The sequence below is a fragment of the Heterodontus francisci genome, chromosome 4 (genome assembly GCF_036365525.1).
Source record: "Heterodontus francisci isolate sHetFra1 chromosome 4, sHetFra1.hap1, whole genome shotgun sequence".
Classification (NCBI taxonomy): domain Eukaryota; kingdom Metazoa; phylum Chordata; class Chondrichthyes; order Heterodontiformes; family Heterodontidae; genus Heterodontus; species Heterodontus francisci.
Window position 1 is genome coordinate 80,384,871 of NC_090374.1, and position 24,369 is coordinate 80,409,239.

General features: G+C 43.3%; 1 protein-coding gene across 1 annotated transcript in view; it reads left to right on the top strand.

The window, feature by feature from the left end:
* Window positions 1-6,964, top strand: part of LOC137369107 (membrane protein FAM174A-like) — a 259,893-nt gene extending 252,929 nt beyond the window's left edge. The window contains exon 3 of the mRNA XM_068029761.1: window positions 6,650-6,964. Within this exon, the coding sequence (XP_067885862.1) occupies window positions 6,650-6,680 (31 nt within the window). The 3' untranslated portion in view covers window positions 6,681-6,964. The remainder of the gene's footprint in view (window positions 1-6,649) is intronic.
* The last annotated feature ends 17,405 nt before the right edge of the window (window positions 6,965-24,369 follow it).

Genomic DNA, 24,369 nt, shown 5'->3' on the forward strand with positions numbered 1-24,369 from the left:
AAGCGAAGTGCTGTTCCCGGCGTGGACAATGATTGACAGGAGGCGCGCGCTGTGCGGAGTGGCTTGAAAAGACAGCGTGTGTCCAGCAGATGGAAAAGAGAAGCGGAAGGTGGCAAGTGACGCTGTGGTATGTGTAGAATAGGGATGTTTACTAATTTGTCTAAAACGAATGAGGTTAACATCAGAGTTGAAACTAAAACCTAAAAGACGAAGTAAAGTTTTCCCTGTGCACGATCTCTCAAGACAGATCTGATTGCTTCCTCGCTGTTTAATTTACATTGGGTTCATGTGTGGAAGCGAGCAGCAAGCTAATTCTGAGTGCAGAAACTAGTCAACCTAATAAATATCTATGCATAACACTTGAGCGTAGCCACGCTACTCAAACAAACAAATACAAACAAATATAAATCTCTAATCTTGACTTTCATGTGTAGGTTGTTTCCTGCTTTGAAGTTAATACCCCAGCCCCGTCTTTTTTTGGCAATTTGCTTTCCTTGTGATCAGTCTGTCGTTGTGTTACCCAAGTTTATTCGGGTTTCTCACCGTACAAAGTTAGTGGTTTTTACTGGATCCCATTTAGTATTAGTGACATTTTAATAACTGCGTTCAATTGTACTTTTCTGTTTTAATTAAATTGGTATTTTATGTTGTTGCTTGGTCCTGCTGCAAATTAGTTCTGAGCTAAGTCGCATTTAGAAACTTAGAAAGTAGGAGCAGGAGTTGGCCATTTGGCCCTTCGAGCCTGCTCCGCCATTCATTCTGATCATGGCTGATCATCCAACTTTGCCCCATATCCTTTGATCCCTTTAGACCCAAGAGCTATATCTAACTCCTTTTTGAAAACATACAATGTTTTGGCCTCAGCTGCTTTCTGTGGTAGCAAATTCCACAGGCTCACCACTCTCTGGGTGAAGAAATTTCTCCTTATCTCAGTCCTGATAGGTTTACCCCATATCCTTAGACTATGACCCCTGGTTCTGGACTCCCCCACCATCAGGAACATCCTTCCTGCATCTAACCTGTCAAGTCCTGTTAGAATTTTACAGGTTTCTATGAGATTCCCCCTCACTCTTCTGAACTCCAGTGAATATAATCCTAACCAACTCAATCTCTCCTCATACGTCAGTCTCGCCATCCCAGGAATCAGTCTGGTAAACCTTCGCTGCACTCCCTCTATAGCAAGAACATCTTTCCTCAGATAAGGAGACCAAAACTGCACACCATATTCCAGGTGTGGCCTCACCAAGGCCCTGTATAATTGCAGCAAGACATCCCTGCTTCTGTACTTGAATCCTCTTGCTATGAAGGCCAACATACCAGTTGCCTTTTTTACTGCCTGCACCTTCAGCGACTGGTGTACGAGAACACCCAGGTCTCGTTGCATATTCCCCTCTCTCAGTTTATAGCCATTCAGATAATCTGCCTTCCTGTTTTTGCTGCCAAAGTGGATAACCTCACATTTATCCACATTATACTGCATCTGCCATGCATTAGCCCACTCACTCAGCTTGTCCAAATCACCCTGAAGCCTCTCTGCATCCTCCTCACAACTCACCCTCCCACCCAGCTTTGTGTCATCTGCAAATTTGGAGATATTACATTTAGTTCCCTCATCTAAATCATTAATGTATATTGTGAATAGCTGGGGTCCTAGCACCGATCCCTGCGGTACCCCACTAGTCACTACCTGCCATTCGGAAAAAGACCCATTTATCCCTATTCTTTGTTTCCTGTCCGCCAACCAATTTTCTATCCATTGCAATACACTACCCCCAATCCCATGCGCTTTAATTTTACATGCTAATCTCTTTGTCAAAAGCCCTTTGAAAGTCCAAATAAACCACATCCACTGGCTTCCCCTCATCAACTCTACTAGTTACATCCTTGAAGAATTCTAGTAGATTTGTCAAGCATGATTTCCCTTTCGTAAATCCATGCTGACTCTGTCCGATTCTACCACTGTTCTCCAAGTGCTCTGCTTTAAAATCTTTGATAATGGACTCTAGAATTTACCCCACTACCGACGTCAGGCTGGCTGGTCTATAATTCCCTCCTTTGTCTCTACCTCCCTTTTTAAATAGTGAGGTTACATTAACTACACACCAATCTGTAGGAACTGTTCCAGAGTCTATAGAATCTTGAAAGATGACCACCAATGCATCCACTATTTCTAGGGCCACTTACTTAAGTACTCTGGGATGCATACCATCAGGCCCTGGGGATTTATCGGCCTTCAATCCCATCAATTTCCCCAACACCATTTCTCTGCTAATACTGATTTCTTTCAGTTCCTCTCTCTCATTAAGCCCTGTGTTCCCCAACATTTCTGGTATGATAGTTCTGTCCTCCTTTGTGAAGACAGAACCAAAGTATGCATTTAGTTGATCAGCCATTTCTTTATTCCCCATAATAAGTTCCCCTGTTTCTGACTGTAAGGGACCTACATTTGTCTTCACTAATCTTTTTCTCTTCGCTTACCTATAGAAACTTTTACAGTCAGTTGTTATGTTCCCCGCAAGCTTGCTCTCGTACTCTATTTTCCCCTTCTTAATCAATCCCTTGGTCCTCCTTTGCTGAATTCTAAACTGCTGCCAATCCTCAGGTCTGTTGTTTTTCCTGGCAAATTTACATGCCACTTCCTTGGATCTGATGCTATCTCTAATTTCCCTAGTAAGCCATGGTTTGGCTACCTTTCCTGTTTTACTTCTGCGCCAGACAAAGATAAACAATTGTTGCAGTTCATCCACACGCACTTTAAATGTTTGAACAATCATGTAACATTTTCAATTCTAGAATCCTCTGGCACCATCACTTTTATCTAAGGAGGATTGGAAGATTACGGCCAGTACCTCTGCAATTTCCACCTTTACTTCCCTCAGCTTTCTCGGATGTATCCCATCCAGTCCAGGTGGCTTATCAGCTTTAAGTACAGCCAGCCTTTCTAATCCCTCCTCTTTACCAATTGTCCATCCATCCAGTATCTCAACTACCTCTTCTTCCACTATAACTTCAGCTGCATCACCTTCCTTGGTAAAGACAGATGTAAAGTACTGGCATGAAGACCCCACCTGCCACGAATGAGGCATATTAATTTCATCATATGAAATATTAATTTTAAACTGTTGCTGGACTGAAAAGATGACTTGTTTAAAAAGATCACAACAGCGGCTGGAAACATTTGCATTCTAAGAGACAGTGCCTGGGGGAGACAATGGAACTGCTCCCTGATGCAATTAACCCAAATGGATTTTGATCACCAGTCATTGAATGTGCAACAAGCCAGCATTCCCTCTGCTCCCCCCGCGCCACCCCCCGCCCCCCCCAACCCACTGAGGGTGTCTGCTAAGATGGAGAATCCACAAAAAATGCAGGAGAGTTTGTTGGAAAAACCTAGTCACATGACCAACCTGCTGGCCCAGGGTTTTTGAATTGTGCTCACAGAATAGTTTGGGAGACTGCAATGTAAAGACAATAGAGAAGGAAGGTCTCTCCGTGGCTGTCTCTCTCATGAATTTCCAGATCCACTGAAGCCACTTAAACCTCAAGAGAGAAGACTCCTACATCGAAGCAAGTTTGAAAATGTGCACTGGGCCCCAACGAAACAGCAAGATTTAACTGCAAACAAAGCCTCTACATCGAACTCAAAAGACAGTAAATGAACTCCAGCTATTGCTTCAAACCTTTCCCCTTTATTCTTTCTCCTCTTCTGTCTTTATCTGCGTTTGTGCTTTATCGCGTATGCATATTGCCTATTTCCTTTTTCACTGCCCCTGAACTTCCTATATTCAGCCTGGTTCTCATTCATATTATCAACCTGGCATCTGTCCTACGCACCCCTTTTATGCGTCATCTTAGTCTCTATGTCTTTGGTCATCTAGGGAGCTCTGGCTTTGCTTGCACTGCTTTCTCCTGATGGGGATGTATCTCAACTGTACCTGAACTATATCCTCTTTAAAGGCAAGCCATTGTTCCTTTATAATTTTACCTGCCAATCTTTATTTCAATTTACACAAGACATATCTGCTCTCAACCCACTAAAATTGGCCTTCCTCCAATTAATTATTTTTATTCTGGATTGCTCCTTGTCCTTTTTCATAGCCAACCTAATCCTTATGATACTATGATCACTGTTCCCTAAATGTTCCCCGACTGATACTTGATCCACTTGACCCACCCCATTCCCCAGAACCAGATCCAGCAATGCATCCTTCCTCATTGGGCTGGAAAATTCTCCTGAACACACTTTAGAAACTCTTCTCCCTCTCAGCCCTTGACCTTGTTACTATCCCAACCCATATTAGAATAATTGCATTCCCTCAACACCACTACTCAAAAGTTTTTGTACCTCTGTGTAATGTCCTTGCAAATGTACTCCTCTATATCGTTCCCACTATTTGGTGTCCTATAGAATACACCCAATAGTGTAATGGCACTACTTGTAACGCTTGTTAAGATAGGAAAAGATAAATGACCAGACAGGAAATGTTTTGGTGGTGTTGGTTGAGGGACAAATGTTGGCCAGGGCACCTCCCCTGCTGTTCTTCGAATATCTATCCAAATAGGACCTTGATTTCACATCTCACCTGAAAGATGACACCTCTGACTGTGCAACATTCCCTCAGTATTGCACTGAAGTGTCATCTTAGACTCAGTGCTTACTTGCTGGATTAATGCTTGAGCCCATAGTCTTCTAACTTAGAAGAAAAGTACTACTACCTAGCAAGCTAACATTTTCATGGAATGTTGAAGTAAAGGGCAATGTCGGTTCAAAAAAACATTAACAAAATGACAGGAAGTTTACTTTTATTTTGATCTTTTTTTCAAGGGACAGAAATAATGGCATGGATTTTGCAGCAGTAATGATGGTGAAACTGCCGGCATCCCTGTAACTACTTCACTGAAACTGACAACAAATTCTACAATCCACACGTGTACCGAGTAATGCAAAAATCCAGAATTGCTACCAGTGATGCTATGCTTCTGCAGAGGATGCGCTGTTAAGCCCGCCACCCTTCCCCCACACCCCCCACTGCTCCCCCTGGACTCCAGTCAATGGAAATTAATTGCAGTGATGAGAACCTCTTATGCTGTTAGTTTCGCTGTAAAAACCCTTGAAAAAGTTGGACTTTGTTGAATGAGGTGTAATTGGGTTTGCAATGGCATGCTAACTTCATAATTACTGCTCAGCATCCTCATTGGACCTGAGAATCAATTTTATGTTTGTGGAATGTAAAATTTTTCCATAATAATAAAAATATTCCACATTGATAAAACTATTTTTAGAGTCAGCTTATCTTTAGCTTCTATCCTCATCCAATCATAATTTTTTTGCTATCTGAAAACTTAAATTAAAAATGAATGGTATTAATGGCTTTTAACTTATTGGTTTGCTGTGTGTGATTGGTTGCTTACCTGCTTGCTGCTGTCACTGTTGCTGCACGCCAAGCGGTACCCTTGGCACTAGATTTAAACTGCTGTCAGGAGAGAGGAGAGCCACATCACAGAGATTGCTTGATCTTTGCGGGCAGCTTTCTCTGAGATCAGCGGTGAACATCATTGTTTCACCACTGACAGCAAAATAGGGCCCAATAAGTAAGACAAAAAGATGTATTAAAGACTTTCATATTACTAAATGTTTGAGAAACAACCAGCATGCAATTGGCTGTATAAATGACAAAGCGCTTAGTAAATGGGTTAGACTTGTTTTTAAAGGAAATAATGATACAAAGGCAGAAAAACACAATGGACAATAAATCCTCTATTTAAAAATGATATAGAAAAATATTTGAAAACTCTTGTAGAACTGAACACAGTGCTACAGCTTATTTGAAGTTTTGTTTCCAGTTCTGCAAGTGCAATGCCAGCCTTTAATGTCAAGGGCAGGCATCGGAAAACTGAAGTGTGAAGTATAATATGCCAAAAATCTCCAGGATGTATATACTCAATCTGAAATCGACCATGTAGCATCACAGTCAGATGTTCTCGACCTGTTGCCCCTCTAACAGCAGCATTTTTGTGAAACATTCAAAGGTTTCACAGAATGAAAGCTGAAGGAATGAAGACAGCAACAACAGCAATAACAATTTCAACTGCTTATTTGCTGAAGTATAAATACAGTCTCAGCTATTTCTTACAGAGAAATTATGGGTGTGAATTGATGGTAATTTTGGTTGTTAAATTGCTTTAAAATTGTTTTGTAACAGTGAAGCAGAGAAACATATTTCTCCCTCTTCCCAATTTCATTTTCTCTTCCTCACACACACTTCATGCTAGCAATTTTCTTTCCTCTTCTCCTCTCCTCCTCTCTAGTTTACATCGACATTTTTCTTCTCTTCCCATCAATTTGTGATGGCATTCTTCTCCCCAGTACTTTCACACTCAATTCACACTAGCATTCCTCTGCCTCCAATTCACTCCCATCTCCCTCCCAAGCCACTAATGTATCTTATCTCCTACTGATATTTCAGAGGATCAAATGTTGCTGTTCACTGTGGGTAAGTTCTGCTCTTGTAAAACAACCGTTAAATCAAGAATTCGTTATGCTACTGCTCAGGCGTACATCTCCATAAAGTTTATTTTAGATATTACTTCAAGCAGATAAACCTTTTTCCATCAATGTAACATCGGATTACCATTATTGATTCCTAAGGGAGGAGCCAAGAGCTGGGAGCAGAGTGTGACAAATACAACTTGATGTGGGATGATCTTATGAGGGCTACCTGAAGAAGCTGTAAGTGAAGGTCACTGGAGGAAGTGATGTTGCATCACACGTAGCCCGACAGAGTGAGATGTGTAATAAAAACAGAAAATACTGGAAATACTCAGAAAATCTGGCAGCCTCTGTGGAGAGAGAAGAGTTAACATTTCAGGTCTATGACCTTTTATCCGGACTTGTGCAGTTGCTATATATATATATGTATTACGTTCCAGTTAAGTTATAATAAAAACCCACATATTCTTTGGATATTACTATATTACTTGTAGTCCTGTGAGTCTTACAATAGTTCACATATGAAAGAAACAAGTAATATTACATTGTGGCAACGTTTGATTTTTCTTAAGAACACACCAAGATTGAACAAAGAATAGCTAGTTGCTTACCTAGAGTGGCTGAAGATTCAGGCAGAGAGCAGCTGGCAGGAGACCCTACAACAGTGCAGCAAGCTAGCACAACATATAGCACTGCGGGAGGTGTTGAAGCTCTTTCAATACAGCAAGCAAATTGCCAGGAGCTTTCAACTAATCAGGCTGTGGGTCGAAAAATTTGAAAATAAGTATTACAGCCATAACTGCTTTAGCTTTCTCTTTTTTGCTTTGTGGGCAGGGTTTAAGTTGAAAAGTGCAGGAATAGCTCAACAGTGCCACTGGAGATCTAGCACAAAGTAAAAGGCTGGCTGTGGTAGCTGCTGGCACTGCAAGCTGCAGTGCTCTCCACAGAAAAAGAACTGATCTCTCAGTTTTAGAAAAATTGAACAAGCTCTGTAAACAAAGAAAGCAGCCGCTGTCCTCTCACTCTTAAAAGGGACTGGCCTGCAAAAATGAACCTGTCTGAAAAAGAAAACCTGTATAGCAGGGAGCCTGTAAAAGAAACAAATACAGGTTTGGCAGCATCTGTGGAGAGAGAAGTCGAGTTAACATTTCGGGTCAGTGACCTTTCATCAGAATGCCTGTAAAAGAAGTTTGACTGTGAAAAAGAAAACCTGTGAAAAGTACTATATATATAAAACAAACAGGATCATCCAGAAAATGGCTTTCAGGTATCCAATTATGGATTGGAAGGCATTGGACATAGTGTCTGAATTTAAACTGTTTTGCCAATCGATGGAATTATGTTTCCTGGATCAAGAAGTGAGTGAACCAGAGAAACAAGTTATAAAAATCAGGATCACTCTGGGCAGTGAAGACCTGCAGTGGATCAACATATCAGAATTGTCAGCTGAGAAGGACGCTATCATGCTACAGACATTTCTGGAGGAGCAACTCAAGGTGAAGGTCAATTTCTGAGTACATAGGCTGGAGCCTGTTTGTTTGTTGCAAGGTGCCGAGATAAAGCTCAAGAATGCGACTTCGCTGATATTGAATTGTTGAAATGGATTATAGAGCTAGTAATCACGTCTACCCCACTAGAGGCCTTTCAAAAAAACCTGCTAGAAAAGAAGAAAGGGCACACCACAAATGCACTACTTAATGATGGAAGGAAATTTGAAGCCATCATGGCTGGGCGCCAACAGTTACAAGCGTGGGGTGGCTACAAGAGTTGGTATGGTAACAAGGCTCAGACGTCTGCTAAGTCTTGTGGTGAATGTGGCCTGACTCACCAAATTCTCAGTCATCCGGTGTACCAGGACCAGTGCAAATCCTGTGGTATGTGAGGGCATTAGCCAAGACAGTGCAGAAGGCTGAGCTCAGATACTGCACACAGGAAAGGTGGCAGATCACATGCAGACAGAATGTCTGCAAGACAGGACAGAAAACACAGCAAAAGGTATGGCAACACACAACAAAAGCAAAGTCAGGTACATCAGGTCAGCAGAGAGACACGTTGCCAGGAGGACACGGATGATGAATGCACTTGTGCAAACAGCGAGCAAGCATTTACATAGTTAATTTGGATCAACATGTCAATGCTATCACGCAATTTCTTTTTTGTTCATGGGATGTGGGTGTTGCTGACTAGGCCAGCACTTATTGCCCATCCCTAATTGCCCTTGAGAAGGTGGTGGAGAGCTGCCTTCTTGAACCGCTGCAGTCCTTGGGTTGTAGGTACATCCACAGTGCTCTTAGGAAGGGAGTTCCAAGATATTGATCCAGTGACAGTGAAGGAACAGCAATATAGTTCCAAGTCAGGATGGTGTGCGGCTTGGAGGGGAACTTGCAGATGGTGGTGTTTCCATACATCTGCTGCCCTTGTCCTTCTAGGTGGTAGAGGGCGTGGGTTTGGAAGGTGCTGTCAAAGGAGTCTTGGTGAGTTGTTGCAGTGCATCTTGTAGATGGTACAAACTGTAGCCACTGTGCATCTGTGGTAAAGGGAGTCAATGCTGAAGGTGGTGGATGGGATGCCAATCAAGCAGGCTGCTTTGTCCTGGATGGTATCAAGCTTCTTGAGTTTTGTTGGAGTTGCACCATCCAGGCAAGTGGAGAGTATTCCATCACACTCCTGACGTGTGCCTTGTAGTTGGGGAACAGGCATTGGGGAGTCAGGAGGTGAGTTACTCGCCGGAGAATGCCCAGCCTCTGACCTGCTCTTGTAGCCATAGTATTTATTTGGCTAGTCCAGATCAGCTTCTTGTCAATGGTAACCCCCAGGATGTTGCTAGTGGGGGATTCAGCGATGGTAATATCTTTGAACATCAAGGGGAGTTGGTTAGCTTCTCTCATGTTTGAGCTTGTTGTCTGGCACTTGTGTGGCATAAATGTTACTTGCCACTTATCAGCCCAAGCCTGGATGTTGTCCAGGTCTTGCTGCATCTGGGCTTTGGTTTCTTCGTTATCTGAGCAGTCGTGAATGGTGCTGAACATTGTGCAGTCATCAATGAACATCCCCGCTTCTGACCTTATGATGGAGGGAAGGTCATTGATGAAGCAGCTGAAGATGGTTAGGCCTAGGACACTACCCTGAGGAACTCCTGCAGTGATGTCCTGGGACTGACATGATTGACTTTCATAAACCACAACTATTTTCCTTTGTGCTAGGTATGACTCCAACTAGGGGAGAGTTTTCCCCTTGATTCCAATTGACTGCAGTTTGGCCCCACTTGGTCAAATGCTGCCTTGATGTCAAGGGCAGTCACTCTCCCTTCTCTGGAGCTCAGCTCTTCCTTCCATATTTACACCAAGGCTGTAATGAGGTCAGGAGCTGAATGGCCCTGGCAGAACCCAAACTGAGCGTCAGTAAGCAGGTTATTGCTGTGCATGTGCCGCTTGATAGCACTGTCGACGACCCCTTCCATCACTTTGCTGATGATCGGTTGTAGGGCGGTAATGGCCGGGTTGGATTTGTCCTGCTTTTTGTGTGCAGGACAGACTTGGGCAATTTTCCACATTGCCGGGTAGTGCCAGTGCTGTAGCTGTACTGGAACAGCTTGCCTGGGGTGAGCAGTTAGTTCTGGAGCATGCACTCCTGCATTCTTCATCGAATCAGGGTTGGTCCCCCAGCTTGATGGTATTAGTAGAGTGGGGGATATGCGGGAATCTATGGTTTCTATAGGTATGTGAAGAGAAAAAGATTGGTGAAGACAAATATAGGTCCCTTACAGTCAGAAACAGGGGAATTTATTATGGGGAACAAAGAAATGGCTGACCAACTAAATGCATACTTTGGTACTGTCTTCACAAAGGAGGACACAAATATCATACCAGAAATGTTGGGGAACACAGGGTTTAGTGAGAGGGAGGAACTGAAAGAAATCAGTATTAGTAGAGAAATGGTGTTGGAGAAATTGATAGGATTGAAGGCCGATAAATCCCCAGGGCCTGATAATCTACATCTCAGAGTACTTAAGGAAGTGACCCTAGAAATAGTGGATGCATTGGTGGTCATCCTCCAAGATTTTATCGACTCTGGAACAGTTCCTGCAGATTGGAGGGTGGCTAATGCAACCCACTATTTAAGAAGGGGGTGGAGAGAAAACAGGGAATTATAGACCAATCAGCCTGACGTCGATAGTAGGTAAATTCTAGAGTCCATTATCAAAGATTTTATAGCAGAGCACTTGGAGAACAGTGGTAGAATCAGACAGAGTCAGCATGGATTTACGAAAGGGAAGTCATGCTTGATAAATCTACTAGAATTCTTTGAGGATGTAACTAGTAGAGTTGATAAAGGGGTGCCATTGGATGTGGTTTATTTGGACTTTGAGAAGGCTTTTGCCAAAGTCCCACATAAGATATTAGCGTGTAAAATTAAAGCGCATGGGATTGGGAGTAGTGTGTTGCGATGTATAGAAAATTGGTTGGCGGACAGGAAACAAAGAGTAGGAATAAACTGGTCTTTTTCCGAATGGCAGGTAGTGACTAGTGGGGTACCGCAGGGATCGGTGCTAGGACCCCAGCTATTCACAATATACATTAATGATTTAGATGAGGGAACTAAATGTAATATTTCCAAATTTGCATTTGACTCAAAACTGGGTGGGAGGGTGAGTTGTGTGGAGGATGCAGAGAGCCTTCAGGGTGATTTGGACAAGTTGAGTGATTGGGCAAATGCATGCCAGATGCAGTATAATATGGATAAATGTGAGGTTATCCACTTTGGCAGCAAAAAAAGGAAGGCAGATTATTATCTGAATGGCTATAAACTGAGAGAGGGGAATATGCAACAAGACCTGGGTGTTTTCGTACACAAGTCACTGAAGGTAAGCATGCAGGTGCAACAAGCGGTAAAAAAGGCAAATGGTTTGTTGGTCTTCCTAGCGAGAGGATTCAAGTACAGGAGCAGGGATGTCTTGCTGCAATTATACAGGGCCTTGGTGAGGCCACACCTGGAATATTGTGTGTAGTTTTGGTCTCCCTATCTGAGGAAGGATGTTCTTGCGATAGAGGGACTGCAGCGAAGGTTTACCAGACTGATTCCTGAGATGGCGGGACTGACGTATGAGGAGAAATTGAGTCGGTTAGGATTATATTCACTGGAGTTCAGAAGAGTGAGGGGGATCTCATAGAAACCTGTAAAACTCTAACAGGACTTGACAGGGTAGATGCAGGAAAGATGTTTCCGATGGTGGGGGAGTCCAGAACCAGGGGTCATAGTCTAAGGATACGGGGTAAACCTTTCAAGACTGAGGTGAGGAGAAATTTCTTCACCAAGAGAGTGGTGAGCCTGTGGAATTCACTACCACAGAAAGCAGTTGAGGCCAAAACATTGTATGTTTTCAAGAAGGAGTTAGATATAGCTCTTGGGGGCGAAAGGGATCAAAGGATATGGGGGGAAAGCGGGAGCAGGTTACTGAGCTGGATGATCAGCCATGATCATAATGAATAGTGGAGCAGGCTCGACGGCTGAATAGCCTACTCCTGCTCCTATTTTCTATGTTTCTATGACCCACCGCAGCTAGGCTGACTGCCTACAATGCGTCTCCAATCAAGTGCATTGGAACAATAACCTTGCAGTGCAGCTGTGGGAGTCCCGAATGGCTACCACAAATGGTTTATATTGTAGACACAGCTGGAGCAGCTGTCACAGGACTGCCAGTATGGCGAGATTTACCAATCGTCACAATACATGAGGTCAGCACTATGTAGATAGATATGGAAGATTGCAACATGGAGTGCATTGAATTGATTAGGGGCCTGAAACTACTTTAGCCAGACAGATTTTATCCATTGACGATTTCAACAGAGATGGTATATTGCACGTGAAGGAGGATCAGTTCCTACTATCGACGCATCAAGGAAGTGCAGCGTTCACATTCAAGAGCTGGATGAGATGGAATGCAATGGAGTCATCTGCTGAGTACACCAGCATTCCGATTGGTGCAGCTCCATTACATGTGTGTTGAAGAAAGATGGTAATCTCAGGATTTGTTTAGACCTGCAATGACTGAATTTAGCCCTCAAGAGGTGCCCACATAAAATCCTGACCATGAAGGAGCTGAAGGCTCAGTTTACTGATGCTAAGTATTTTTCAAAGCTCGATGCAAAGCATGGCTACTGGTCTATCCACTTAGCCAATAAGTCCCAGCTACGCACAACTTTTAGAACACCATCCGGGAGATACTGTTTCAGATGGTTACTGTTTGTTCTGTGCATCAGCCCGGACATTTTCCAACAGTACATGGACAGGATAACAGAAAATATCCTGGTCTGTATCTGTATAGCCGACAATATTACAGTGATGGTTGGACCAAGGCAAAATATGACCAAAATTTGCATTTGCTGATAGCTGCTCGTCATGAGGACCTTGTGTTTAATGGGAAGAAGTGCCAGGTTAATGTTGGGCACATCAACTTCTATGGCTCGATATATTCCACCACAGGAACACAGCCAGACCTAGATAAGATCAAAGATGTCAAAGTCATGCCAACTCCCCAGGACCAGGAAGACCTACAATGGTGTTTAGGTCTGACCAACGTTTTGGCCCCATACATCCCCAATTTCACTGAGCAAACAGCACCGCTTCGGGAACTGCTGCATAAAGGTACCCCTTACTTGTGGCAGGTATTTAAGTCCTTAAAGTTAGCTTTGTCAAGTCAAGTCAAGTCAAGTAAGCGTTCTGCAGTATTATGACCCGACCAAAGAGACCAGGCTGCAGGTCGACGTATCCCAGAAGGGATTAAGCAGCTGCTTCATGCAGGAAGGGAAGCCTTCACATCAAAGAATTTGTCGCAAACACAATCCAATTACTCTAACATCCAACGTGAAACCTTAGCTCTAGTTTTTGGTATCACTAGGTTTCACACAAACTTGTTTGGAAAACATTTTACTGTGGAGACTGACCACAAGCCACATGAAACCATTTGATGCTTACCACTCACGAGTGCTTCTCCGCAATTTCAGAGACGTTTGGTGAAGGTCCAGGGCTGCGACTGTGATGTTCAATATAAATCATGCAGCAAAATGGTCACATCAGACAGACTGAGCAGGTTGCCTATCCCGAATAAAGATGCAGATGTCTCATCAGATTTGCATGTCCATGACGTGGATACTGAGATTGAAGATGTCCTGAAGATTGACCTCATGAGTTTTGGATCCCACAAATGTGAGCAGCTAAGAGATGAGATGGCACATGACCCTACCCTGTTGTGATTGTTGAAGGATGGCCTGACACCATATAGGAAGTAACCAAAACTCCATGCTGTTTCTGGCCATTTCGAGACGAGCTTGATATATCACAAGGGATGATTTTTAAAGAGAAACAAGTCCTGATACCTGAATCTATGCATTGTGATATTCTAACCCAAGGGAATCAAGGGCATTTAGGAATGGAACGTACCAGACGCCTTGCCAGAGAGACAGTCTACTGGCCAGGTGTCAACAGTGATGTTGAGACGGTGGTAAAATCCTGTGAGGCATGTCAAAGTTGTCAGCTAAATCAACAGAAGGTGAACCAGTGATTTACTTGTACTTCTTTCAATTTAGTATACTGTATTCGCTGCTTACAATGTTGTCTCCCCTACACTGGGGAGACCAAACGCAGTCTGGATGACCACTTCGTGGAACATGTCCTCTCAGTCCACAAGCATTACCCTGAGCTTCCATTTGATTGCCACTTTAATTCACCATTCTGCTCTCACGCCCACATTTCTGTCCTTGGCCTGCTGCAATGTTCAATGTTCAAGCTTGAGGAACAGCACCTTATAATCTGATTAGGCACACTACAGCCTTCTGGACTCAACATTGAGTTCAATAACTTCAGACCATGACTGCCATTTTGATTGTTTTTTTACCATGTACCAGTGTTAAACTGGTTTTTCATGTTTTTGCTTCGGACAGAGTTGTTCATTATTCTGCCATGAACACTCCATCTGGACAAATGCTTTGTCTTTTACTACAACTATTGCCACTCCCTTGGCTTTTGTTCCATGACATCTGTGTCATTCAATCTCTCCTGCCCTCCACCCTATCACAGGTCTTCCATTTTGTTCTTCTTCTCCCCCTCCCCCCTTTCACTTGCTCAAAACCTATTACATTTTTAACCTTTGCCAGTTCTGATGAAAGGTCACAGACCTGAAATGTCAACTCAGTTTCTCTCCCCACAGATTCTACCAGACCTGCTGTGTATTTCCAGCACTTTCTGTTTTTACTACTACAGAAGGAACCTTTGATTTTGCATGAAACACCTTCACATCCATGGGTGAAGATTGGCACAGATTGATTTTATGTTCAGGGTGATGATTGCCTCCTTGTTATGAATTACTTCACCAAGTTTCTGATCATTAGGTGGCTATGAGATATGTCAAGTGCTGATATGGTCAGAGCTCTCTTCAGCTTATTTGGCATGCCGGAAGAAATTATCTCCAATAATGAGCTGCAATATGCAGGAAAACCAGTCCAAGACATGTGTGCCAGGTGGGGAGTCCAATAACGTGACATTGTCACTGCATTATCCAAAGTCCAATGACATAGCTGAATGCATTGTGTGCACCATCAAATTTCTAATTTTGAAGTATAGGCAGATAGGACAAGATCTCAAGGTTGCAATACTGCACCTCCGGGCTACTCCATCAGACATGGGCTTACTGTTGCCTGCAGAGTTGATGTTTGGAAGGCAGGCAAGAATTACCCTGCCCAGTCATCATCTCTCTAAGTTTTCCACAGTAGAGGATATACTTCTGCCGAAACAAGGGAAGATGAAGACATTGTATGACAGGCAAGCAGGACCAGAATTGGCTCGATTGCAAGTAGGACAGAAGGTCAGAGTCCTCAATCATGCATTGAGAACTTGGTATCCTGCAAAGGTTGCTAGGATGTGCGACCAGCCCAGATTGTACAAGGTCCAGACACCCAAAGGTGCGATTCTCAGATGGAACCAAAATAACTCAGAGAACAGTACCACAACACTACATGTGACAACCCGGTGTCATCGCGGACATGTTCAAAGACAAAGTCTGAAGATGAACGTACAGAGGCTACAGAGGAAGAACATGCTAACCAGAGGTACAAGTCACCAGAGTCTCAGAGGAGCGATCAAGATAACAAGATCGGGACAAATAAGCAAACCTCCTCTATGTTTTAGAGAGTGTTAAACTTGCTTACTTAATAATGTTTTATTTTAATCTTGTGTAGTTAGTCTGATCTGCAATATCATTGTATATTATACATATGTTTTTATATTTGGAAAAAAGGGGGATGTTGTGAGATGACATTAAGAGGACCACCTTAAGAAGCTGTAAGTGAAGGTCACCGGAGGAAGTGATGTTGCGTCACACATGTCCAGGGAGTTGTGGGTGTAGCCTGACAGAGTGAGGTGTGTGTTGGTATGCTCGTGCAGTAGCTGTGTATATATGCTCCAGTTAAGTTACAATAAAAATCCAGACATTCTTTGGATAATACTTGTAGTCCTGTGAGTCTTACAAACATACCAAAGGAACAAGTAATATTACACAACTGAGCTGTGAAAGATTATGGGTGAGGTTTGAATGCTTGCTGATTTTCATCCTGTTCTGTGCACTGGGCCAAAACACTGATTCTCTACATAAAATGTAGATGCTTGGTTTGTGTGACCTGAATTGCAGGGAATGGTGTGGTGGGGGTGGGGTGGGGAGAGTAGATGTGGGGGGGAATGGTAAGAACTAGCAAGGGGAGAAGTTATACTGTCAGGGCAAAAGGTACATTTTGAGGCACTTTTACTTTATGATATCTGGGAACTTGTATTCAAATGTAGAAACGAGCTTCAGGCACTTTGATGCATCAGGGAGTGAGAAAGTTGCCTGGACATTTTGTTCCAGGAGGCAGTCACATCACTTAAGTTAAGTACTTCAGATTTGGCCTGTGGTCATGGACAGGAGGATGTGATCATGAGTGAGGCAGGCATGAGGATCCAGAAGGTAACTGGAGGAACCTCAGCCCTTGCACCTGTCCAACAGGTATGAGGTTCTTGCAGCCTCTGTGGATGCTGGAAAGGAACTTGGCAATGCAAGGAAAGATTTAGTTGTCGTGGTCCACATAGGTACCAACGACAGAGGTAGGACAAAGAAAGAGGTTCTACATAGGGAGTATGAGCAGCAAGGAGCTAAATAAAAAAGCAGAACCACAAAGGTAATAATCTCTGGATTACTACCTGAGCCATGAACAAATTGGCATAGGGTGAATAAGATCAGAGAGTTGAAATGCATGGCTGAAAAATTGGTGTGGGTGAAATGGGTTTCAATTCATGGCCACTGGCACCAGTACTGGGGAAAGAGGAAGCTGTTACATTGAAACAGGTGTCGCTTGAACCATGCTGGGAGCAGTGTCCTAGCGAATCAAGTAACTAGGGCTATAACTGGATCTTCAACCTAAATTTTTGGAGGGAAGGTTCAAGTGAGGGGAAATTTAGTAAGTTAAAGAGAAAGGACAAAGCAATAGTGTGCGATAGTTATATGGATAATGATAACCAGAATATGACAGAAAGGGAGAGAATGTACAAACTTATATAAGAGTGCACCAGCAAATAGGCTCAGAGTAGGGCAAAATAGTAAAAAGACAAAATTAAAGGCTTTTTATCTGAATGCATGCAGTATTCATAACAAGATAGATGAATTGATGGTGCAAGCAGAAATAAATGGGTGTTATCTAATAGCCCTTCAGAGACGTGGCTGCAGAGTGACCAAGGCTGGGAACTGAATATTCTTGACATTTCAGAAGGCTAGGCAGAAAGGTAGCTAATTAATTAGGTAGCTAGCTTAAACTGGTTTCTGAGCTGTAGCAGAGATGACATGGCATTGTTTTCAGAGTATAAATAGGGGACTCTCAGTGCCGCTTGTCTGCACTGAGTGAGAAGAAGGGAGTTCGATAAGTGAGAGAATTTTAAGGATTAATCTCTCAAGACAAGTTCTTGTTTTGTTTACATCTAGCAATTAATTGAAATTCCTGTTTCAGTTAAGAGGTAATTTAGGTTTCTTGCAGTTTTAACAGGGCTTTACTAACACTGAGAGTAGCTGTAACTAGTTAATTAGGTAGCTAGCTTAAACTGGTTTCTGAGCTCTAGTAGAGCTGACACAGCATTGCTTTCAGAGTATAAATTGAGGGGACTCTCAGTGCTGAGTACTGCTGGAGGACACAGTGTGAAGAAGGGAGTTTGGTCATTGAGGGAGTTCGAGAAGGAGGGAAACTATAAATTAAGAGAGAAAATAAATTTGAATGCACAGAGTGTAAAGTGGGAGTTTGGTGCATGAGAGAGGGGCTTCTTTCTTTGTTTCCTTCTTTCTTTCTTCTACCTTTTTACAGCCTCCAGTAGCTGCCTCTCTCTTCAGTACAGGGGAAGAAGTTGATTGGTGAGTAACTGGTAAGTTATTTTACTTCTCATTGTAATAAAAAGTTTTTAAAGTTATGTTATGGCAGATCAGCTCGGCCAAGTGGAATGTACGTCCTGCAGTATGTGGGAAGTCATGGACGCACCATGTGTTCTAGACGTACACATCTGCAGGAAGTATCACCGGCTGCAAAAGCTTGAGCTCTGGGGTTTGGAACTCAAACAGCGGCTGGAGTCACTGCTGTGCATCCATGAGGCAGAGGACTATGTGGATAGCATGTTTAGGGAGGTGTTCGCACTGCAGGTTAGGAGTGTGCAGGCAGAGAGGGAATGGGTGACCTCTAGGCAGTCTAAGAGAACCAGTCAAGCAGTGCAGGAGCCCCCTGAGTCTATCTTGCTTGCTAATCGGTTTTCTATTTTGGATACTGGTGAGGGGAGTGCGGCCAGAGCAAAGTCCATGGCACCACGGGTGGCTCTGTTGCACAGGAGGGGAGGAAGAAGAGTGGAAGTGATAGGGGATTCGATTGTCAGTGGATCAGAGAGGCATTTCCGTGGCAGTAAACATAACTCCAGGATGGTGTGTTGCCTCCCTGGTGCCAGGGTCAAGGATGTCACGGAGCAGCTGCAGAACATCCTTCTGGGGAAGCATGAACAACCAGTGGTCGTGGTCCACATTGGTACCAGTGACATTGTTAGGAAGAGGGAATGAGGTCCTGAAAGCAGATTTTAGGGAGTTAGGCAGGAAATTAAAAAGCAGGACCTCCAAAGCAGTAATCTCAGGATTACTCACAGTGCCACATGCTAGTGAACGTAGGAATAGGAGGATTGATCGATTGAACACGTGGCTGGAGAATTGGTGTCGAAGGAAGGGCATCAGATTTCTGAGGCATTGGGACCGGTTTTGGGGCAGGTGGGACCTGTACAAGATGGACGGGCTACAGAACCGGAACTAACATCCTCACAGGGAGATTTGCTAGTGCTGTTGGGGAGGACTTAAACTAGGTTGTCAGGGGGATGGGAACCTGAGGGGTAGCTCAAATTGGAAGGGAGTAAAGCTTGTAACAGGAAGTAGAAAAGTATCAAGTGACATTAGAAGCAGGTGAAACAAAGGTGAGCATCAACTAGGCTTAGAATGCAGAATGTCAAGAAGACAAGGTTAAGGGCACTCTACCTGAATGCATGCAGAATTCGCAACAAGGCAGATGATTTAAAGACCCAAATAGAGGTAAATGGGTATGATCTAATTGCCAAAACGGAAACGCGGCTACAGAGTGACCAAGAATATGAACTGAATATTCAAGGATATTCGACATTTAGGAAGGAGCGGCAAAAAGGAAAAGGAGGTGGTATTGTGCTGATAATAAGGGATGGGGTCAGTACTATGTAAGGAAGGATCTCAAATCGGAAGAACGAAATGTGAAATCCGTTTAGGTGGAGCTAAGAAACAGCAATGGGCAGCAAACATTGTAGGAGTTGTTTACAGGCCACCATGCAGTAGTGGTAGTGTGGGGCATTTTATTAATCAGGGGATTAGAGAAGCATGTAGCATGGGTAATACAGTAATCATGGGTGACTTCAATCTGCACATAGACTGGGTAAACCTAATGAGCACTAATGCTGTGGAGGATGAGTTTCTGGAGTGTATTAGGGATGATTTTCCAGTGCAGTGTGTTGAGAAACCGACCAGAGAACAGGCTATTTTAGATCTGGTATTGTGTATTGAGAAAGGGCGAATTAATAATCTTGTTATAAAACAACATTTAGGGATGAGTGGCCATAATATGATAGAATTTGGAATTTTACATTATGTTTGAAAATGAGGTCGTTCAATCTGAAGCCAGGGTGTTAGATTCATAGAGTTATATCGCACAGAAACAGCCCCTTTGGCCTATTGTATCAGTGCCGGCCATCAAGCACCTAACTATTCTAATCCCATTTTCCAGCATTTGGCCCATAGTCTTATATGCTATGGTGTTTCAAGTGCTCATCTAAGTACTTCTTAAATGTTGTGAGGGTTCCTGCCTCGACCACCTCTTCAGGCAGTACATTCCAGATTCCAACCACCCTCAGTGAAAAATGTTTTCCTCAAATTCCCGCTAAACATCCTACCCCTTAGCTGAAATCTATGTCCCCTGGTTATTGACCCCTCTGCTAAGGGAAAAAGTTTCTTCCTATCTAACCTATCAATACCCCTCATAATTGTGTATACCTCAATCAGGTCCCCCCTCAGCCTTCTCTGCTCTAAGGAAAACAACCCTAGCCTTTTCAGTCTCTCTTCATAACTGAAATCCTCCAGCCCAGGCAACATCCTGGTGAATCTCCTCTGCACCCTCCCTAGTGGAATCACATCCTTCCTATAGTGTGGTGCCCAGAACTGTACACAGTATTCCAGCTGTGGTCTAACTAGCATTTTATACAGCTCCATCATAACCTCCCTGCTCTTATATTCTGTGCCTCGGCTAATGAAGGCAAGTATCCCATATGCCTTCCTAACCACCTTATCTACCTGTGCTGCTGCCTTCAGTGATCTATGGACAAGTACACCAAGGTCCCTCTGACCCTCTGTACTTCCCAGGGTCCTACCATCCATTGTATATTCTCTTTCCTTGTTAGTCCTCCCAAAATGCATCACCTCACACTTCTCAAGATTAAATTCCATTTGCCACTGTTCCACCCATCTTACCAGCCCATCTATATCATCCTATAATCTAAGGCTTTCCTCATCACTATTTACGACACAACCAATTATCGTGTCATCGGCCAATTTACTGATCACACCTCCTATATTCACGTCTAAATCATTAATGTACACTACAAACAGTAAGGATCCCAGCACCAATCCCTGCAATACACCACTGGTCACAGGCTTTCACTCGCAAAAACAACCCTCGACCATCACCCTCTGCCTCCTGCCACTAATCAATTTTGGATCCAATTTGCCAAATTGCCCTGGATCCCATGGGCTCTTACTTCATAATCACTGTCCCATGCGGGACCTTATCAAAAGCCTTACTGAAGTCCATGTAGACTACATCAGTTGCTTTTCTCTCATCTACACATCTAGTCATAGCCTCAAAAAATTCAATCAAGTTACTTAGACACGATCTCTCCCTGACAAAGCCTAGCTGACTATCCCTGATTAATCCCTGCCTGTCCAAGTGGAGATTAATCCTGTCCCTCAGAATTTTCTCCAATAGTTTCTCAATCACTGATGTTCAACTCACCGGCCTGTAATTACCTGGTTTATCCCTGCTACCCTTCTTGTATAATGGTACCTCATTTGCTGTCCTCCAGTCCTCTCGTACCTCTCCTGTGGCCAGAGCGGATTTGAAAATTTGTGTTGAAGCCCCTGCTATCTCCTCCCTTGCCTTACATAACACCCTAGGATACATCTCATCTGGGCCTGGGGATTTACCCACTCTTAAGCCCGCTAAAACAGCTAATACTTCCTCCTTTTCAGTGCTAATATGTTCAAGTATATCACAATCCTCCTCCCTGATCTCTACACCTACACCGTCCTTCTCCATGGTGAACACAGATGAAAAGTAATCATTTAAAACCTCACCTATGTCCTCCAGCTCCATACACAGATTGCCACTTTGGTCCCTAATGGGCCCTAGTCTTTCCTTGGTTATCATCTTTCCCTTAATATACTTAAAGAATGCCTTAGGATTTTCCTTTATCTTGCCCGCCAGTGTTTTTTCATGTCCCCTCTTCGCTCTCCTAATTACTTTTTTAAGTACCCCCTACACTTTCTATACTCCTCTAGGGCCTCCGCTGTTTTCAGCACTCTGAAACTGCCGTAAGCCTCCTTTTTTTGTTGTTGATCCAATCCTCTATATCCCTTGACATCCAGGGTTCCTTGGACTTGTTGGTCCTACCCTTCATCTTAACGGGTACATGTTGACTCTGAACTCTCACTATTTCCTCTTTGAATGACTCCCACCGGTCTGATGTAGACTTTCCTACAAGTAGCTGCTCCCAGTCCACTTTGGCCAGATCCTGTTTTATCATATTGAAATCGGCCTTCCCCCAATTCAGTACCTTTATTTCCGGTCCATCTTTGTCCTATTCTGTAACTACCTTAAATCTTACAGAGTTATGGTCAATATCCCCGAAATGCTCCCCCAACCGACACTTCTATCACTTGTCCAGTTTCATTCCCTAAGATTAGGTCCAGTACTGCTCCTTCTCTTGTAGGACTTTCTATGTACTGGCTCAATAAGCTCTCCTGTATGCGTTTTAAGAATTCTGCCCCCTTTAAGCCTTTTGCACTATGACTATCCCAGTTGAGATTGGGGAAGTTGAAATTCCCTACTATTATTATTCTATTACTTTTACACCTCTCTGAGATTTGCCTACATATCTGCTCCTCTATCTCTCCCTGACTGTTTGGAAGCCTGTAGTACACTCCCAGCCCAGTGATTGCCCCCTTTTTGTCTTATCTCTCTGTGATAGCAATAATATCATAATCCCATGAGCTAATCAATTCATCTGCCTTACCAGTAAGACTCCTTGCGTTAAAATAGATGCAATCCAACCTTGCATTTTTCACTTGTGCCTTAACAGATATATATTTGCTCTGCCTTCCAGACTGACTCAGTTTCTCTTCTATATTTGGCTGTGCATCACCCCCTACTATACCTCCACTCTGTATCCCACCCCCCTGCCAAATTAGTTTAAACTCGTGCCCCCCACCCCCCAACAGCACTAGCAAACCTCCCAGCAAGGATGTTGGTCCCATTCCGGTTCTGGTGCAACCTGCCCAACTAGTACAGATTAAATTTGAACAAAGGAAATTATGGCGGTATGAGGGGCAAATTGGCTGAGGTGGATTGGGAAAATACATTTAAAGGTATGACAGTACATAGGCAATGGATAGTCTTTAAAGAAATATTACCTAGTTTACAGCAACTTCAAAGCACAAAAACCCCAAAAATAAAGGCAGTCAACCGTGGAGAATAAAGGAAGTTAAGGATTGTTTAAGATTAAAAGAAAAGGCCTATAAAGTTGCCAGAAATAGTAGTAAACCTGAGGATTGGGAGGATTTTGGAATATAGCAAAGGAGGACGAAGAAACTGATCAAGAAAGGGAGAATAGAATATGAAAGTAAGCTAGCTAAAATTTAAAAACGGACTGTAAAAGCTTCTACAGGTACATAAAAAGGAAACGTTTGACTAATACAAAAGAGGGCCCATTACAGGTAGAGTCAGGAGAATTTATAATGGGGAATAGAGAAATGGCAGAGAAGCTAAATGATTACTTTGTGTCTGTCTTCACTGAGGAAGATACAAGAAATCTCCCAGAATTAGAGATCGAAGGGATTAGGGGGAATGAGGAATTGAAGGAAATTAGTATTGGTAAGAAGGTTGCATTTGAGAAATTAAAGGGGCTGAAGGTTGATAAGTCCCCAGAACCTGATATTCTACATCTCAGAGTGTTGAAAGAGGTAGCAATGGAGATAATGGATGCATTGATGATCATCTTCCAAAATTCTATAGATCCTGGAGCAGTCCCTGCAGATTGCAAATATCACCCCACTATTTAAGAAGGGAGGGAGAGACAAAACAGGGAATTACAGACCTGTTAGCCTTACATCAGTCGTTGGGAAAATGCTAGAATCTATTCTAAATGTTGTGACAAATGGGCACTTGGATAATAATGAAATAAAAACAAGAAATGCTGGAAATACTCAGCAGGTCTGGCAGCATCTGTGGAGAGAGAAGCAGAGTTAACGTTTCAGGTCAGTGACCCTTCTTCAGAACTGTTCTGAAGACAGAGGCGCAAGGGGAGAGCCAACTGTGTAACAGCCCCGACAAACAAATTTTTCAGCAGCACCTGTGGAAGAGCCTGTCACTCTAGAATTGGCCTTTATAGCCACTCCAGGCGCTGCGCCACACACCACTGAACACCTCCAGGCGCTTACCCATTGTCTCTCGAGATAAGGAGGCCAAAAGAAACAAGCAGAAAGCAGAGAGTAAGAATAAACGGATTATTCTCATGTTGGCAGGCTGTGACTAGTGGGGTACTGCTGGGATCAGTACTTGGGCCCCGGCTGTTCACAATATATATCAATGATTTGGTTGTGGGGACCAAATGTAATATTTCCAAGTTCACGGATGACACTGAACTAGGTGGACGAAAAGCGGTTTCATGGGGATTTGGACAGACTTAGTGAGTGGGCAAGAATGTAGCAGCTGGAATAGAATGTGGAAAAATGTGAGGTTATCCACTTTGGTAGGAGGAATAGATGTGCATAGTATTTCTTAAATGGTAAGAGATTAGAAAGTGTAGATGTACAAAGGGACCTGGATGTCCTTGTCAAAAAGTCACTGAAAGGTAACATGCAATTGCAGCAAGCAATTAAGAAGGCTAATGGTATGTTAGCCTTTATCGCAAGAGGATTTGAGTACAGGAATAGTGAAGTCTTGCTTCAATTGTATAGAAACTTGGTTGGACTGCACCTGGAGTACGGTGTG